We start from the raw sequence: 18,099 nt of genomic DNA on the forward strand, positions 1-18,099 counted from the left end.
TTCAAAACTTTGATGATAAACAAACTCGAAAAACAAAACAAATAAAATGAGAGTAACTCGTAAGTTTAAATCAATAAATAATAATTTTATTAATAAAAAATAAATTGACTCAATAGTTGATAACAATAAATTTAAAGCAATAACTAATATTAAGAACAAGTGCCAACATTTATTTTAAAAATTACATTAAGTTACAACTTCTCATTGTTATTGTTATGTTGTTATTATGTCCCATCAGGTAGGTACTCAGCATGGCTGAGTCACAATAGTTTTGATGATGAAAACAAGGCAATTAGATACAAATACTGCCATAACAGTCACTCAAGATCCAACTAGTTCTAAAAGATATTATGTGATTCATGAAGAGAGTAAACAAAATAATATGATGTTCAAAGTCCAAAAGGTCCTTATCCCTTTGTCCAACTCAATCGTATAGAAACCTAAATAAAAGTGGAAGAAATATCGTATTAACTTTCCGATATTTCACGATAGAAAGAATCATTAGATATATTCTGTGTGAATTGGAAATTAGGTAAATTAAAGAAAGTAGAAGTTTCTATTACTAAAATGCAGAAATATATTTACAATCTACTCGTAAAAAAAGTATTATTGATTAATGAATAATGACGCAAAAGTGCGATTTAAATATTATAACTTGCAAAGTTGCTGCAGTTTTATAAAGTCTTATCAATTTAGATTTGAATGTTTGCAAGTCTTATTTATCTTCAATGTAAAGTTTTCCTGTATATTGCAAAATTTCCAAATCTATGAGTCACAATTTATCTTAATTCAAATTTGGGTGCGGCAGAGATAAACGAGGAATGTGCTGTTCCGGCATGTATACTCAAATATCTGTCGGTTAAATCAATATCAAACCCAATTTGCGACAATTATCTAAACTAAATAAACAAAATCGCAAAAAATCACAATCATCGTCAAATCCTTCCAAATCGAAGCCTGACAAAAGACAGCATCCTCGTTAAAAGCCAACTTTGGCCCGACCAAGGGATCATATTCCGCTTAATGGATAAAAACACTAAACCAAACCTTCATGTGGCATATGCCATCTAATCCCCAATATAATATCTCCCAGTAATAAAAAACCCGGAATCGATCGGATATCATTCCCTTATCAGGGTTACGTGGGTTTGGTGAGAGGACATATTGCCAGGATAAAATAATTTGCCATCGACACCAAACTGGCCCGATATCTAGATGGAGCCGTGGATGAGATCTTGGATTAAAAGGGGGCGAAGAGGATGGATGGAAGCGGCGCGTGATTTTTAGCTGGATCTGCAGATTGTCCGACGGACTGCAAGCCCGAGATACCGGCTAACTAGATTTTAATAGCCATCCAGGGTGCATCCGACGGTGATGTATGGGGTGGCTCATGAATATGCGGGACGACACTGATTTTTATTTATAGACTAACACACTTTTTAGAAATACGGAGCTTGAGGAGATTTAAGTGTGTAAGCTGCACAGCTGCTCTATTGAGATGTTCATCTTTATCTCTTTGTTGCAGCAAAACACACTGTATAAAATTTTACGATTGTTTTAGATCAACTTTTTATGTGTGAAGAAACAATGGATTAAAAAAGTTGCTTTGATATTGTTGCGCTGACGTTTGATGACGACAAATATTGAATGTACAGTTGAATATTTAACAGGCATATTTGTTTGATTGTTGTTTTGATTAAATAAAATGATTTTGTACATAAAGACAATATAATTTTTTGGTGACGAACTATAGGTAAGGTAGGATAAACATCTATAAAATTTTTCCAAAGAGATAAATTATAATTACTGTGCCCACCACAACACAAAAATTGGGCAAAATATTTTTCTATTTCAAAAAATTATCTACAATTTTTTTACAATTATAGTGATGCTATTAAAAAAGGCTGTTTTAGGCTGCGAATAAACCTTGATTCACCCGGTATAAAAAATATATTTGACTGATGTTGGAATAACTTGTGGGCCTAATACTAATTAGTATTAGACCCACAAGTGATTCTAAGTGATTATACAGGGTGCGCCGGAACTCGCTAAGATATCAGGAACATGGAAAAAATGTTAAAAAATTTTTATCTATAAAAATATGAGGGTTTAAAGTTTGCACTTTAACGCTATTCATTTTTGTTGGAAAAATAATTTTCCAAGTTTTTTTGCTATAAGCTATTAAAAGAGGAAATAAGGAAGCTGTATCCTAAATTGTAACTCTGTTCGATGTTATTAGTGGCTTTTATTGGCAAAATTTTTCTCTTTACTAAATAATTGTAAAAAAACATATACAAGATTATCAGTACCATTAAATAGATATAAAAAATGTCAAATGTCAAAAAATAAATGTCAAAATTTTTTGAGAGATAAAATTTTTTAAACATTTTTTTCACATTCCTGGTGTCTTACCTTACTTAAAAAAAATTGTGGGGCGCGAGTTCTGGCGCACCCTATATAAGTAAGTGTAAAATTACGCGAAAATATATGTATCACAATTTGTCAAAATATAATGTAATTGTGACCTGTCAATTAAAACTTTATATTTTCAAGTTATTTTAGAGAAATGGAATTAAAAGCTTCCTTCATACTGTCTTTAGAATAGCCCAAAACTAGTGTTCCACAAAAATTGTGTTTATTAATTTCTTTAGCAGAGTATTAAGTTTTTCCATTTCCATTTCAGTTTGAAAAGCAGACATTACTGAACATTTTTGAGTGTTTTGGAGTAAAGAAATGGCAAAGTAATCATTTAACCAAGACAAGTAGTTATAAAAATGGAAATAGAAAATAGCTTTAGTATGATGTCAATACAACATTAAAGACTCTAACCGATTTTCAGACGCAACCCAAAATACATTCTCACAGACACCTTGACTTTTGTTTGAAAAATATAGATTATTAAATTTAAATCAAAGTGGTTGTTGATATGTCCTTCATTTTTGGCATTGTCATTAATTCCACTTTTTTCACTTAAATTCAAAATGTTCTCAAACGACAAAAAAACTGAATGGTCTTGATACATTGAAAATGTCATAAAATACTGTGGCTGATTCTGTAGGACGCCTTCAATTTATAAAAACTGGCAATGTTTATATCTTTGAAAAATTTAAAACAGAACATCAATAATTATTAATAGTATCTGAGAATGTATTTTGAAAATCGGTTAGTCTTTATTCTGTATGACTTACCCTGTATTTTTTTAATGATTTATTTTTTATTTTTTCCTCTGCGTTATTTGCGTTAGGTAAAGTGATTTTTCTGGTATTAAACATAGCATTTACTATAGTGTGAAGATTAAGCTTGTGTAATTTAACCCTCATCACTCTTATTTTCTCTTTGGTTAAATTATTTTTCCTTAAATGATACTGACAGCCAATTAGCAAACCAAATTTACATTGTAAAAAATCAATTTCGTTTTTTTTGAGTTGACTGTATTTTTCAAATTCAGTACACAATATTGGACATTATTAACAAATCATTTCATTAAAACATTTATAAACCATAAAATAAAGCAGATAAACTCGAATATACTGTGGCGGACAATATGTATACAGGCTGCATTATAAAAAACGCCCGAAGCCATAATTTCATTAGGTAGGTACTTTTAAAGGCGTTATAATAATTTTTGCTCAAAGTTGAACAGTCAATAAACTAAAAACATGTTTTACACCGTATGAGCATCAGTGTATTCTATACAGTATTTTCAGTAATAATTATTAATTTGATGTATTATAAACACTGATACCTACCTGGTTCGAAAACACTTAGGTATAAATACGTCATGGTTCAATGATTTTGACATTCATTGTACACAACTGACCTTTGCTAAATTTGGTAGAATGATTCAACTTAAGACAAAATATCCATTAAAAATCTTTTCTTTCATATCAAAGCTTTTTTGCTAACACCTCTCGTATACAGGTGTCTGGTATATCAATCCTCTGTTTACTTCAAGAAGTGACCATGATTATTAATCTTCATATCTAAATAGGTCAATACCTAAATAAATAAATACCGTAAGTAGTCATTAAGTGACGCAAAAAAGTACAACGTCATGATGGTCCATCAAATCAATATTACCACTAGAAAAAATACTTTCTAATCCGAATTTAAAAAAAGATTTTCCGTTCGTATATTCAACTTAATAGAGATATAGGTAGTGGCCTATTTTTGCATCTATACCGTATAGGAAAACTTGAATTAAACACTTTGTTGATCTTCTTGCAAAATATAACGCAATTGACACTGAGATTAAATACACTTACCGGTGGGACAATTACGTTTTATTGGAAGCTAATTATGTCATTCCCTACGGTGTAGAAGGTTGAAAAATATTTGATATGCTGTTACAAGTAATTTATCCTTTCTTTGTTGTCCCGACCGCAAGATAAACAAAGTAATAAACTCGATACAAACAAATAGAACAATATTACTCTTAATTTAAACAAATGTTATAAAACCATGATGATGGAAACAAACAAAGCGCAAGTGGAGAAGCTCCCGTATTTTTAAGATTTGTCAGGTGTGGTATTCTCTTCACGTTCATTAAAAAAACATGTTATTCTTTATCAATTCACACATTCAGCCTGCATCATCTTGGTAAACAAAGAGTGCTACTGTTCGGCCATTATAAAAAAGCACTCAACGCCGTTCCCACTCCATGTCGATAAAAAATCATTTTACAGTTCGGGATTAATAGGAATGTGTGGGTTTGGAAACTTTATAACCGTATGGCATTGTCTGTACCAAAATCATCACATGTCTCCAAAACTTCCAAGGGGCTCCCACAGCGAGAATCAAATGTCACGGCAATATAAATCTCTGACAATTTGTGAGGAATGAATTTGAAAACGTTTCGTGGTGCTCACTTCCATCAGAAATAAAGTAGCACTCGAACATATTCAGTCGAGACAATCGCCGCGCTGAAGACTCTTCAGCACTCCTTTTATGGACCACACACATACAAAAGCTTTCAACATCTTCTGGTACGAAATGGAGAATTTTATGTCATCATCGCACTCGGTTTTAGCACATCACGCGGTAAAAATCATCCATTAACAATCCTCGAATATTATTAATTGATTCAATGGTGCGATAGTTTGATTAAAAGGATTTTGAAGGGTGGCCGCCGCTGTTTGCGTACGTGCCGACCCCCCTAAGCCACACCTAACCGTCCTATCATAACACAACTCAAAAATAATATTCAATAACCTCGCAGGTATTAGTTATGTGTGTCAAAACCTGACCCATCCTTGAGACGTTTTCTCCTGAAAAATCAGCTTTCTACGTGTTATTTCCCAATCTCCGGACGCAATTGTTGCATTTGTGTTATTCTTCGACGTTGGTTGTGTTGGTGTAAGTACTGCCAATCTGTCTCGGGGCTTCTATGTTTGTACAAGCTTAGTCACTGTTCAGCACGTGGGGGCCTCATCCCCTAGCAAAGCCTAGCTGAAATATCACCCAATTACCGACTCATCGCGACGATCGTTGACAGCTAGACTGATATCGACTGATAACTCAGTGTGATTCTGTTAAGTCATTGACCAATTATTTTATTATTCACTGACGTGCACCTGGTTTACGGTATTGTCGTTCCACGCTTCAAAGATCATGGATTTATTAAAATGGCCCGTAAAAACCGACTTCACGCCGTCATTTAGTCATTGGATATTAATAATTTGTTAATAGTTAAATCATTTCACAAAATTTTTTGTCTAATGTGTATTAAAAATGGTGTATCTATCCAATTAATGAAAATATCGATAAAAAGCCCTAGTATGAAATAGTCTCAGATTTTTCAAAAATTATTCTAAATCCTTGCTACACCTCTTTTTTACCTCGAAATGTTTTTTCAACTGAAAGTTGTTTTAAAGGATTACTGACCTCCAATTTGTTGGCATAAAAAGTCGATCATGATTTTATAAATACACTTTTACTGTACAATATTTTGTGCCCCTCAAACACTTCTCTCGTGAATGACTTACATAATTTGTATGCCAGAAGAAAATGCTGTGTGGGCTTTAATCGCACCTCGTTGAACCAGCATCATATACGAGTATATATTCGTATACTAAAATTTGCCTCTCATTATGTTTGGCATTTTAAGAGCCATTGAGAATTGTAGACATCCTACAGATTACGATCTGGGAAATTTCAAGTGAATGAAATTACTCAGTCACTAGTTAGAAACTCTTCAAAATACGCTATTTTTTAAATTGTTATTCAAAGATTCGGAGATTTAAAAAAATGCACATTTAATATAGTGACTTAATACAGACATAAAGAGAAAGCTGATGCAAAGCTCTATAAATTAAATCTGTGATGTTTATGGCAAAGTGCTATTAGGAGCGACTGCACCAGATTATTATTGTGGGAAACGCGTCCAAAAGTGTCCCGTTTTAATTGAAATCTCATTGCAAACGAGCGTTGTCTCTTTATTTCTAAACTCATTTTCTCGCTTATAAAAACAAGTGTAAATATTTAAAGTCGATAGTCAGTGATCTCCTCCTCTCTATATTTTGATCGGCAATCTCTCTGTCTATAGACATTTCCGGCAGTGTTTGCTTTAATATTTTTCATAAAATTGAGATTATAAGGCTTTTGTACATACTTCGTTTGTAAATATTTTTTCGGTGCACTTTTATTGAATTATTCTTTCACAAATTGCTCGCTAATTGCCTTCCATTTTCAATCGCTGAATTATAATTTCCGTTTCACGTCAAACTCAGCAACTTTTACATTGCAATTAAAACCGTAAAGTCGGTCTTAATTCACAAGACAATTCGAATTTAGTCATAATAAAAGTCTAGATGGTGTATAAAAACGTGTTAATGCAACCAGATATTTTTTCCATTGGGAGTCGGGACCATGCATAAAAATACCGAAGGAGCTAGTTAACACCTCGGTGAAACCTCCATGGGTGGTCCAGCTCGAACCCACAAATATTTGATATTTAAATACATCAACCCTTAAAACAATATACCACCAGGTGAAATTATTTACTTTGGATCCGGACTGAACATTTTGAAAACGACAAAGCACATAATCGGCATCCACAAAGCATCAAAAATAATCTTCAGATATTATAAAATACGAGTAGACAAATAGTAGTTCTCATTTTTTTTTATTTATGTTCAATTTTAATTGATTAATAATTGTAATTAACAAAAGACTATTATCAAATAAAACTCTCCTGGAAGAAAATTTCCTGTATGTGTATTCCTCTGCTATTTCCTGCTGATTACAAATGAACAGGTTTCGTCTTCCGGTAATTTCCGTTATCGTCAGGTCAGTCCAGTAATAACCTTTTACCGCAAAGGGTTACCTAGTAGAGCCACCCCTTAACCTGGGAAACAATAACGCAATTATGTAAATTATTTGAGGAGTATAGAATGACGCTAGTATACTTCCTGCGTCTACCGGAAGTGGGTAGTTCTGACCGCGTGCCTTACACGTGACAATAACACGCTCCCACTGTGATGTGGTAGGTCCCATTTATAATTCAATAAGAATTTCCCATTTTTACTAATTGGTAAGGAAATTGTATTTAATTCAGACAAAAACGAGTATCGTCCAACTAAAACCTAACTGTTTATCTCTGTCGTAACCCTTATAAAAGGATAATGTCCTTAAGACTGTTTTTCCTTTTATCTTTAACACGTATCTATAACATCCATGTTTCAACAACTGAAGAGTTTCTCACCGACGTGTTATTTTGGGGGAAAAGGAGAAAAACAAAGAGCATATGTTAGAAAAATATAAGTATTTATTATTTTTGGATTAAACATCACTATTCTAAGTAAATTCTGATGCACCAGTCATGTTTTACACCATTACAGTCATTTCAGAAAATATATCTAACAAAAAAAAAATTACTTTATTAATAATATCAAATGGAGTAATTTTCTTATCAAATATTCGGAAAATCCTAAAATGACTGCATTTTTTCAACTAAAAATAAAATCTAGCCATCCCATTGGAATGTTATTCAATCAAGTAAACAATTATCGATTACGCCTTGCTTAAGTACTTGATTCCTACTTGAGTTAGGCAGTGTTACAAAACAAATAAAAAAATTGTACATCTTAGCTATGGCAGAATAAATGAATAAAAAATCATTATTATTGTAACGGGTGTTTTTTTTTAATTTGGCATCATAGTGGGTGACTATATTTTTAAGACGCCTAGAGAGGTGTGAAATGTCAGATTAATAACTTTCAATACGATTGTTCCTTCACATTCAAACTTTCATGGACAGCTTTGGCGCCAAATTTAAAAACACCCGTTACATAGGTATTATGATAAATCCAAATACCTAAATATTTCAGGCGGATAAGAAATATGACAAAGTAAAAAGCGTTTGTTATACAATTGAATAAAAATCTTCGTTTAATTTCGAAGAAGGCACAGTTATTCCCTATATTTTACATCATATTGGATGGAATGTTTCCACAACCTTAGAATTTTTGGCGATCAAAAAATTATAAAAAATAAATATAAAGATTACAAACCGTTCTAAATACACATGAACATAATTTTCTAGACATGCATGTGTAGATTTACAATAAAAAATATGATATTTACCTTATTTCTCGTCATCAGTATCTTAATGTTCGGTTATATCTGAAATTCCAAAGTTTGATAAAATAGCACTTAATACAATATAAATAATATTAATATTTACTCAGAAGACCGACAGTTGTGATCATCAACTAATAACGTTAAAATGTTTCATTATTATTTTTAATATGTTAAAATAAAATCTATCAAAACGTATTGCTGCTAATATCAAACATTGAAATAAACCAATCATAAATCAGTGACTGGACCTGACAAGGTGACTCTTGGAACGGCCTGTGAAATCGACGATGTAGTTGTCACCGAAATGGAGTCGATTGAGTTAGTTTTACCATCTTCGGAAGCATCCGACGTGCAAATATCATTTCGTCGCAAGATATTGGACAATTTCTTATCCAACCTGTCCAAAAATGCCAAATTCAAAAATTTCCAAGCTTATCATTATCAATAACGGTCGTTCTAATTATAACTCAATCTATCTACCATAGAAGATAAAAATGAAGAGAACTGTGAGAAATTAACTCAATGTTTGTCGAGACTGATAATGTAAGTCAATGACATAAATCTGGGGCTGCATACATGAGAAAACATTTAGAAATCTTACCAAGAAATCATCTCGAAATTTGCCTCAATGCTGACAGAACAGTGCTATTTTAACTGGTGCAAAATGGAAGTTAGATACTTACTGCAGGAGCTTCTGGTCGGCTTCTTCTTTTTTGGCGCGAGTTTCCTGAAGCTCCCGCCGGAGAACAAGAGCTTCTCGCTCTAATTCGAGCACTTGGCGGGCGGTGGCACTATCTTCCGGCGATGCGTCCTCGGTGTCTTCAGTTCTGGAAAAAAGCCTCGAATTGTGCAAAAATATTGTCTATTTTGCAATGTAGATTCTTGGAAAATCAAAAAAAAATAAAAATTAAGCAAAACTCAGAAAAATCAGTTCCTTCCAGCTCTTTCTCAAATTTTGGATATTCTCAACTTGGAAAACTATTTGAAATGCCTACTATGAGAAAATACGTGTACAAATAAAAATCGATTAATTTCCGCGTTTGTAAGAGCTGATAAATAAAGTTAGCGGCAAAATTATGGAGTAATCTTATTAAAACTGAAAATATTTTGTTTTGGCAAAAATGCCCAAACAGGTAAATTTTCTTTTTAAAAAATACACAATTTTCAACTTGATTTAAAATTTTACACTTTTTGATTTTGGAGGAATGACGTCATCGACATTTTTTATAATGGAAACCCCTAATTTTATTAGCCAGTTCGATAGATCTTTTAATTGTCCAAATGACAACACTAAAATATTGAATATTACATAGTATTCGAAAAAAAATCATCCTAAAAGTGAAATAATATCAACAAAAAACAAACACAATTTTAATAAATAAGATTATTCCATCCATAATTTTGCCGCTCACTGTATATATTTTGAAACGTACAATCATTAATTTGTTTGGCTTTAAACTTTGGCTTTAAACAATGTCAACACAATACTATAAAGTTTAATTAAACGGAGAAAATATTATATGGAAAAAGGTTTTGAATTTTCAACTCCATTTTTATGTAATTTCCTTCCTTGGAGGATTTAGGTTTCGTCCTTTTTGTCAACTGTTTAAAGCGGTAATGGAAAACCGTTTTATCAGTCCTGATCCAGGACTCCGCTGATCGTCGCCTGATATAAAAAAAAATTGGTTTCGATGATGACCGTCGATGGTAACCAGCCGGCCACGCACGCTTCCACCGGCGACCGTCGACCGCAGATAGCAACTGAACATGCCTTATCGCTCGCCATATTTTCTCGCTAATACAAACACACCAAGAGGCGTCCCCGAGAAAATTACACCGCACTGAATTATGTGCTCAGGACGTTGTTCCGCCCCGAGGTAGTAATTCAACGGCTTCGGACGGCCGACGCGACGTTTATTAACGGGGCGCGAACCCTCCACCGGTAAGAGTTTTTATTACCTGCCGTTATTAACGCCAATTATAACCTCGTAATGATTGATGCTGCTAACTAAAACTAAAAACCCACCTCGAGTTGTTTACGCTCATGTTTTTCAACTGCTCCTCCAATTTCGAAATGCGGTCGTTGTTGCGATTCTTCTCACTCACCAGATGTAAATGGTTCTGAAAGAAAAAACAAAACTGCAAATGCACACAAATAATAAGAACTAAAAAGCAAAATAATTCCCTTTTGATCTTTCCTTTCTTAATCCAGCGGCACAGCGAGAGAATTAAATGTTTTTATATGCATACATATAAACATATGTAAGATGTTCCGAAAAATCGAAGGACGTCGAGAAAACTGCAAGCAGCAATAACTGCAACGTCAATAATTCCGTTTCTGGAATAAACCGCTCCGGGTAGCAAAATTCGCTCAAAATTTCGACCAAAATCGAAAAAATTAAAAACTTTAAATTGAACCATTTATACCTACTCTTAGAAAAATGCAAAAACATTGTAAAAATGCAAGAAATAAATTTTTGAAATTTTTTTGTGTAAGTCTGTATGCAAAACGCTCTTTGTGACACTGTTTTTGCATCACTGACTGTACATACTATGAAAAATCGTCTTTTGAAATAACGTTTAAATGAGTGCCAGAAGTTTTTTACATAGGTAAAACACCCTCTCTCTATCTCTTACTGTGCCACTATCTTAACCTCATTTAATCTAGCAAATCACCCAAAGCGACTTGTTAATAATTTTGTTAATTATTATTTGTAAATTAAGTACATAGCTTTTTATTCTTAGATTTATTTTCTTTACATTTTCTTTTCCTCGATATGTTCAATTATTTTTACTTAAACTTTTTCGAGGTGTCTTAAAATATCTTCACATTTATTTTGGAAGCATTCATGCAACGGTTTTTCGTTTGTCTATTTTTTAAACTCTACAATCTTTTCTTTGCATTTTAAGTTTAGAAAATGGGGATGGTAGTCATTCTTCAATGCTTACTTAAGGAAAAAAAAAACATTTATAAAACTAATTTCACTTTATTAACCAAGATATTACAACAAAAACTACATTCCCAACTTCTTGTACAAAGTCGGGACATAATCGTCCCATTCGGCTTGGAAAAAATTCCCAGCCAGGGGCTCCCCCAACTGATACTTTTCTGCAAATTTCTTAATAGAAAACTTCCCGCGTCCATCTCCCGAAGTGCTAGGCAAACGCTTTTCATTGCAACTAATCTTCCCCTTTTGCTTGTAAATTACCAAAACGTAACGATGCAATCCTGACCCTTTTGGAGGTCCTGATCCTATGTATCCCGAAAGAACTTCCCCTTTTTCAATACTATCACCCGGAATGTTTACGACGAGCCAATGATGCCATTCCCGAAACTTGGGATCTTTCCGACTGGGAGCATCGGGATCTGTCATACAAAGAGTATAAAATGCGTCACTTTCAGACTCCCATTTGACAGTTGGTGGGTCTTTGACTTGCGTGGGAGTTAGAGTATTCCCCAGCTCGACTTTCACACCTTTTGCATAAGTAACATCGACAACCTGTTTCGGAACAACAGAAAGAACATCAGGAACAACACCGTGTTTTTCCATTCTTGCAAAATTTTACGCAATTGAGTTATGTTTGACAGTGTTACCACAGAAACGTAAGCACTTATTGATTTTTCTTAACGTCTTTAAAAAAGTTAATAGAAATGAAAATCAATTATTGATGTATCAGTTGAGGCACATACGTGCCCCCATCCCTTGATTATTTTCGTGGCACAATCATGGCCGTTATTGATTTTATTAAGATTTCCCAGGCCGAGAGTACGTGGACAGCACTCTGTCAATATTTGCTCGGAGAAGTAGATGTTCTCATCAAGTATAGTGGATGGATGGATGGTCGCTTAGATGGCCATATCAGATTTCTGAGCACGAATGCTGAATCCAAAAATAAAAACACTGAAAAAACTACAGGTATGAACAACCCACACAAACAATATTTCATTTTATTTGATGTTGAGGTTGATCCAATTTCAGACCGACCAATGGAATTACACTCCTTTCGCTTTGACCGCTTAATTGCCGTAATGGGCTGAATAATAATCCTGGATGGGCGCGGAGGTTAACCCCTCAAACTGCGACTGGAGCTTCCATTAGGGCAATCTTGTTGTTTGCGTAGCCATGCCACCAAGGCCCGTATCGAATGTCGCTGGAGGAGTGTACTGTCGTCATACACTAGCTTGGAACAACACTTGCTGGATGGTTATAATCAAAGGGAATTGAAAGAGTAAAAATCAACGCGACGGCTATAATCACCATTGATTATTTCAGAATTGAGAAAAATTCAAAAAATACTGTTCCAAATAACTATCAGTAAACTTAATAAATAAATACTCCTGATCAATTTGAATAATTTTAATAATTATTCAGCAACAAAACAGAATTGTTGGAAACAGACAACATGATTATTACTTAGCTTACCACAAACTCGTTAATTAAATTACTAATTGCTAATAAATTACCCTAATTGTTTTCACTGAGTTATTTACTGGTACGATACCCACTGGTGGGAGAAAAACGAAAAATGGGTCAACACTCATTCAGAAAATTACAGCACAGGTAAACTTTGTGGGTGGCCGAGTTACTAAAAGCGCGAAACCGCACTAAACAGTGGTTAAATGGTGTTACTTCCGTAGGTTTATTTGACGTGATGTTGAAAGGACCACCACTTAACGTATCAGTCAGGTTTTCTACCTGGACAAGAAACACAACCAACAGTTACGTTCTGTATACCTTTTATTTGCCACAATAAACGAATATGCTAATGTGATCTCGCTTTTACGTGTCCCCGCACATTTGCTGAAGCGAATTTCGGCATAAAAATAAAATCCCGCCCAGAATTAATTAGCACGACTCGCGGTAACAAAGAGAGGCATCATATGAAGATTGGACAAATGAAAAAAACGGATTAGTCCAAACGTAGTCCAAACAAACTTATTTTTCTTATATCATACAAAAAATATTCGAAAAAATGATAAATACTCATTTAAATGGTAGCAATATACAGATAAATTTATTAAAAATTAAGTATAACCATAGAGAATTTAACTTTTCCACAAAAAAAAACGGATTTTAAGAAACACCCTTAAAGTATAAGCGATAACACTGGTAGAAAATACTATAGAAAAAAACAATATACATTGTCTTACAATGTTTTTATAGAATTTAGTGCATGTTCTTGGATCCCTTGGATTGTGCCCAGCGGCCTGAGAATAATCCTTGACTGGTTATTCCATTCGGGAATACCTAAATTAAACATACATATTATACGAAACCCCTGGATTCAAGCTCTCAAGACCGATAAATCGAGCTCCGTGCTGGTCAAACAGCGGAATAAATCACGCACTTCCAGGTTAAAAAAGATCATTACGCCCATTTGATCGCGCCTGCAAATACGTCGAGCTCAAAGCAAACACCGCGTGACGAAAGAATGGTGTCGGTCTTTTTTTATCAGGCGTCGCGACGCTAAATAATTAAACACGGCCTCTCGCTGCGAATTTTCAATTTTTGCCATCGGCATATTTTAGCGGTAAACGGTGGTAAATACGTCGACCGATGATTGGAGTGAAAAAACCCGGCAAAATTGAATAGATGCACCGAGTCTACATGCCGATATTGCTCGGTAAATATAAACAGTGTACTTTATATTATGTACAAAGCATACATGAGGGAAATATAAATTTGCACAGTGCTTTAAATACAGCCGCGAGAGCCATCTAGTGCGAGGATTACACACTAATGTTGCGGTAATCCGGAACGTCATCAGCTCCGGAGCCGGCCGGTCTCGAATGAAAAGTGCTGATTGTGATTGGATTTTTATTGAAAAATTAAGTGTTTTAATTGCGGCTGAAAATTTAAGATAACAAGTCGAGTTATATTAAAAATGGAAAGAATGAGCAACAATAAAATACAAGATAGCTGCTACACCATAATTATTACATAAATATGACGTTTCCGATACTAAAACATTCTCGTTTGTAGGGCTAAAACCGTTGAAGATAGTGCTATAGTGTCGAAACTTTTTTACGCAAATTTGATTCTTTACAACACTGTCCTCTACACTTTTTTCTTTAATATTTAATTGTATTCGCAAGTTGTCAAAAAATGAAAAATTTCTCTTTTCATAACTTCATTTTTTACTGTGGAGTATTTAGTTAATGTTCAATCTGCCCGTAATTTTTCTGTTTGTTTTGTCATCTTCATTCAAAGAAAGCAAAGTTTCATTTCGAGGCTCTTGAATTTAAACACGCTACTGCGCTGTGCTTAAATTGAACATAGGACAGGATTATAATCAGAGTTACAAAAATGTCTATGCACATATCGTAGAACTATAGAACGTAAAATATATACCACAAAAACAGTTTTTGCAAGTAAACCAACAAATTTGGTCAAATTGTTTCATCAGTTTGTAAATATATATTGATAATTACTTCCCCCATAAAATTAACTAGAAAAAAATAATAAAATTTCGATTATTTCAACCACTTTTCTTGACATGAGTGTATGTAAAGAAGTAAAATAATTTTGAATAAAAGTCAATATTTTATTATGTATTTTTTCAAATAATAAACTGGTAAAATGGTTTTATACTCAAAATATTTTGTAGTAATATTTATAAAAGCCTTTAATACATTTTTTATTAAAAAAACCATAAGAATCCGTCCTTTCGTATTTTTCCAATATAAAATGTATTAATTATAGAAACAAACAAGAAAAAACATAATTCGTCACTAATGTGCAAAACACGGGAAAAACAAAACCGGTTCTTTTATTGTTAACACAAAAAAGTGCGCAACTAGACTGAGAAAGAATGACAGTAAACATTATTAGGTGTTTATTCCATTTGAATACGTGATGATTGCGGTGTACGCTAACATGTAACAACAGTTCTTGACAAACCGTAAAGGTGTGACAAGTGCTTCTTGGTAATGGTAAGTTTTTCTGCATTTTTATGTATTCTAATAATTTAAATGATGAATTGAATTAAAAAATATATATTTGTTAATAATGTTTTTATGCTTTGAAAATATTATACTAAAAATTAAAGTGCTATAAAAATGTAATCGTGTTTTAAGAATTAAATTTTATTTTCGAATTATGCATTTTTTTATCAAACTGGCAACTATGAAATATTTTAAAATACAGATAGTTGGAATCCTTAGAATACAGCCTTTGTAAAAAAAAAGGTTTTATAGTAGGTTACCATTTAAAAAAAATTAATATTTTGCAAAATTTAAAGAAATGAAATTTCAAAAAATTTTATTCTTGATAAACGTGACAGTTTTATAGTAAAGTCTGTTTTTTCTTTAAATGGAAATTACCATGTCAAAATTTTGGTGAAAAAATTGGTAGCAGTTTGTCTCCATAGCCACAAATTTTGTTTGCTCTTTATTTTTGTCCTTAGAAATTTTGTAAAAAAATTATGGTTATGTTTTCAACTTGAGATGTTGTCAAAATTTTGACTTTTATGAATGTTGTGTGCCTGTTTGCTCTTTAAAAGCGTTATAATTGAATACCTGAGGACAGACATCATTACCTAAGGTATAAAGACAGAATTCAGTGCTAATAATTTTAATAGAAACACACCGCAAGTAAGTACAATGTTGTGGACAAAAATGAGGATCTTGCTACAAAAACTTTGAAGAAAAAAGATGTATATACAGAAAAAAGTTATTTAGCAAAAGATACAAGCAGATATTATGACTGGCAATAAATTTCGTGTAATTTCAAAGTTGATGTAGTTTATAAATTCTTCTTCAGCTTTAGTTTCAAAATTGTTATTTTTTCAACTCCTTCCTCAAAAACGATGCACAAGACACTAATTTAATTTCCTTCTTTCCGAAGTTGTTTCTCATTCATGTTTATTTTGTATTCTTGTCAATTTTTTGCTAAAAATTGAGAATGTTTAGCAAACCTGCATTACAAATTTCGTCTACATTTTAACGGGCCCTTTTTCTAACATCCTGCTTGCGAACTATTCGTTTCCAAATTTCTAAAAATTGTTAACGGTACCGAATTTGTTCCTTTTTTGGTGTTTCGTCTCTAAATTTTCTTAGACGATTTTTTGTGTTGACGTTTAATGACCACGAATGAATTTACTAGTGGTGCCAACGTTAAGACTGTTTGACATTTCCATTAAAAAAAAAACAGACTTTAGGTACTTTATTATTCATCAATTAGTTTTTTTCAAAAAATGAATAGTTTAAGCAAAAAAACATTTGGAACCATACTTTTTATTCACCTGGTATAGGTACTCTGTTTTGATATTCTATTAAAATAATTTTTTAAAAATGCCGATTTAGCTTTAGTCTACAGTTTTTACTAAATAGCGGTTTTTAATGATCAAAACGACCCACATTATTATTAATTAAAGCAATCCTTACCATACTCAGCTGCTTTTCTTCAATCATGTGTTTAACCTTGGCCAATAAGGCATCCTCCCTAACTCTGGCTGCATCCCTAACTTCCCTTATAATATCAGCCAACATCCCTGGCTCATACTCCCTGTCAAAATGTCTGGAATTTTGTTGCTGCTTCAACATGTTTAGTTCAATCCTCATCTCCATAACTTCCCTAGTCAATTTTCTGTTGCTCTCTTTCAAGACGTTGACTTGGTGAGTCAATTTTTCAACAACCTTACTATCTATTGAGCTTCCACTATCATCACTATCATTTGGTAGGCCTGGATCTGAGTATCTTCTCTTAGTTACATCATCACTCTGATCGGCGTTAGGCACAGGCAAACTCAGATATTCGTTATTGTCACCATTCACTGAAGGCACAACTGGTTGTTTTGTGGCACTCAAAAAATTGAGATTGGGGTTAGATGGGAAATAATTAGGGTAGTTGATGGGATAGACGGGCAAGGACATGGGTTCAGATGGATTTGGATAATTCAAGTATGAGTAATAAGCACTAATATCGGGGATACTTATGTTGTGAAAGTTGTTGGGGTTTGTAGGAAAGTAGCTGCAGTGCGACATGTTGAATTCTAAAGGATTTAAAGTTGGTGCTGGTTGAGGCTTCTTTTCGCGATTTTTCTTCCGTTTGGTAACACTTGGAGGGTTTCCATTGATTTCTGGAGACATTTCCCACTAATTCAGAACAACAGCCAAAGCATTGAGGTTAAGATGAGTTGTGTTTAGTAGTTCTACCAATACAATTAATTACCGATTTAGATTTTAACTAAGTATTATTGCTTTGATTAGCAATAAATATCTCAAACTGCTTTTATTGCTTAGTTCAAATAAAAAATACAAACATTTGTTTAATACGTCACTGCAAAATTTGTTTTGACGGCATTTTTGACAACTACAGCGACATCTTCACAACTTCACATAACTGGGTAATTAAACGTTAAATAGCTAAGCAGATTCCTGTAAAAAAAACAGTTGCTGCAACCAAAAATACATCTTATAGAAAATTCCCTTGTTTTTTTCAAATGTGTTTACAGCAAATTTAATGCTTTTCAAAATAATTAGGCAACTAAAACAAAACTAATATTGATATAATTTAT

General features: G+C 33.2%; 2 protein-coding genes and 1 long non-coding RNA gene across 4 annotated transcripts; 1 reads left to right on the forward strand and 2 right to left on the reverse strand.

Moving 5' to 3' along the window:
* Positions 1 to 7,745: 7,745 nt before the first annotated feature.
* Positions 7,746 to 17,885, reverse strand: LOC123011497. 2 transcript variants are annotated; one of them, XM_044408948.1, is made up of 5 exons: positions 16,967 to 17,885; positions 10,607 to 10,701; positions 9,264 to 9,407; positions 9,182 to 9,211; positions 7,746 to 8,977 (listed from the first exon to the last, which is right to left on the reverse strand). In XM_044408948.1, exons 1-5 carry the CDS (start codon positions 17,669 to 17,671, stop codon positions 8,809 to 8,811), a joined length of 1,143 nt encoding a protein of 380 aa, XP_044264883.1. In that variant the 5' UTR covers positions 17,672 to 17,885; the 3' UTR covers positions 7,746 to 8,808. The 2 variants fall into 2 exon arrangements, with proteins under 2 accessions (XP_044264883.1, XP_044264884.1); XM_044408949.1 differs by lacking the exon at positions 9,182 to 9,211.
* LOC123011500 lies at positions 9,986 to 13,353 on the forward strand. The gene is made up of 4 exons (XR_006413150.1): positions 9,986 to 10,522; positions 12,341 to 12,497; positions 12,561 to 13,142; positions 13,220 to 13,353. It is a non-coding gene; the product is annotated as an uncharacterized LOC123011500 (long non-coding RNA).
* On the reverse strand, positions 10,737 to 14,940 carry LOC123011499 (protein D2-like). Its single transcript, XM_044408952.1, has one exon. It carries the CDS (start codon positions 12,129 to 12,131, stop codon positions 11,595 to 11,597), a length of 537 nt encoding a protein of 178 aa, XP_044264887.1. The 5' UTR covers positions 12,132 to 14,940; the 3' UTR covers positions 10,737 to 11,594.
* Positions 17,886 to 18,099: the final 214 nt, after the last annotated feature.

The sequence above is a fragment of the Tribolium madens genome, unplaced genomic scaffold (genome assembly GCF_015345945.1).
Source record: "Tribolium madens isolate multiple individuals breed KSU strain unplaced genomic scaffold, Tmad_KSU_1.1 Scaffold_91;HRSCAF=231;Tcas5.2_LG7, whole genome shotgun sequence".
Taxonomy (NCBI): domain Eukaryota; kingdom Metazoa; phylum Arthropoda; class Insecta; order Coleoptera; family Tenebrionidae; genus Tribolium; species Tribolium madens.

What these genes read in the sequence shown, in the direction of transcription:
- LOC123011499 (XM_044408952.1), bottom strand. Translation starts at nt 12,131, where the DNA reads ATGGAAAAACACGGTGTTGTTCCTGATGTTCTTTCTGTTGTTCCGAAA.
- LOC123011497 (XM_044408948.1), bottom strand. Translation starts at nt 17,671, where the DNA reads ATGTCTCCAGAAATCAATGGAAACCCTCCAAGTGTTACCAAACGGAAG. An exon ending in AAGAAAAGCAGCTGAGTATG is followed by an intron (nt 10,702 to 16,966) that starts GTAAGGATTGCT and finishes TTTTTCTTTCAG; the next exon opens with AACCATTTACATCTGGTGAG. An exon ending in AATTTCGAGATGATTTCTTG is followed by an intron (nt 8,978 to 9,181) that starts GTAAGATTTCTA and finishes ATTTTTGGACAG; the next exon opens with GTTGGATAAGAAATTGTCCA.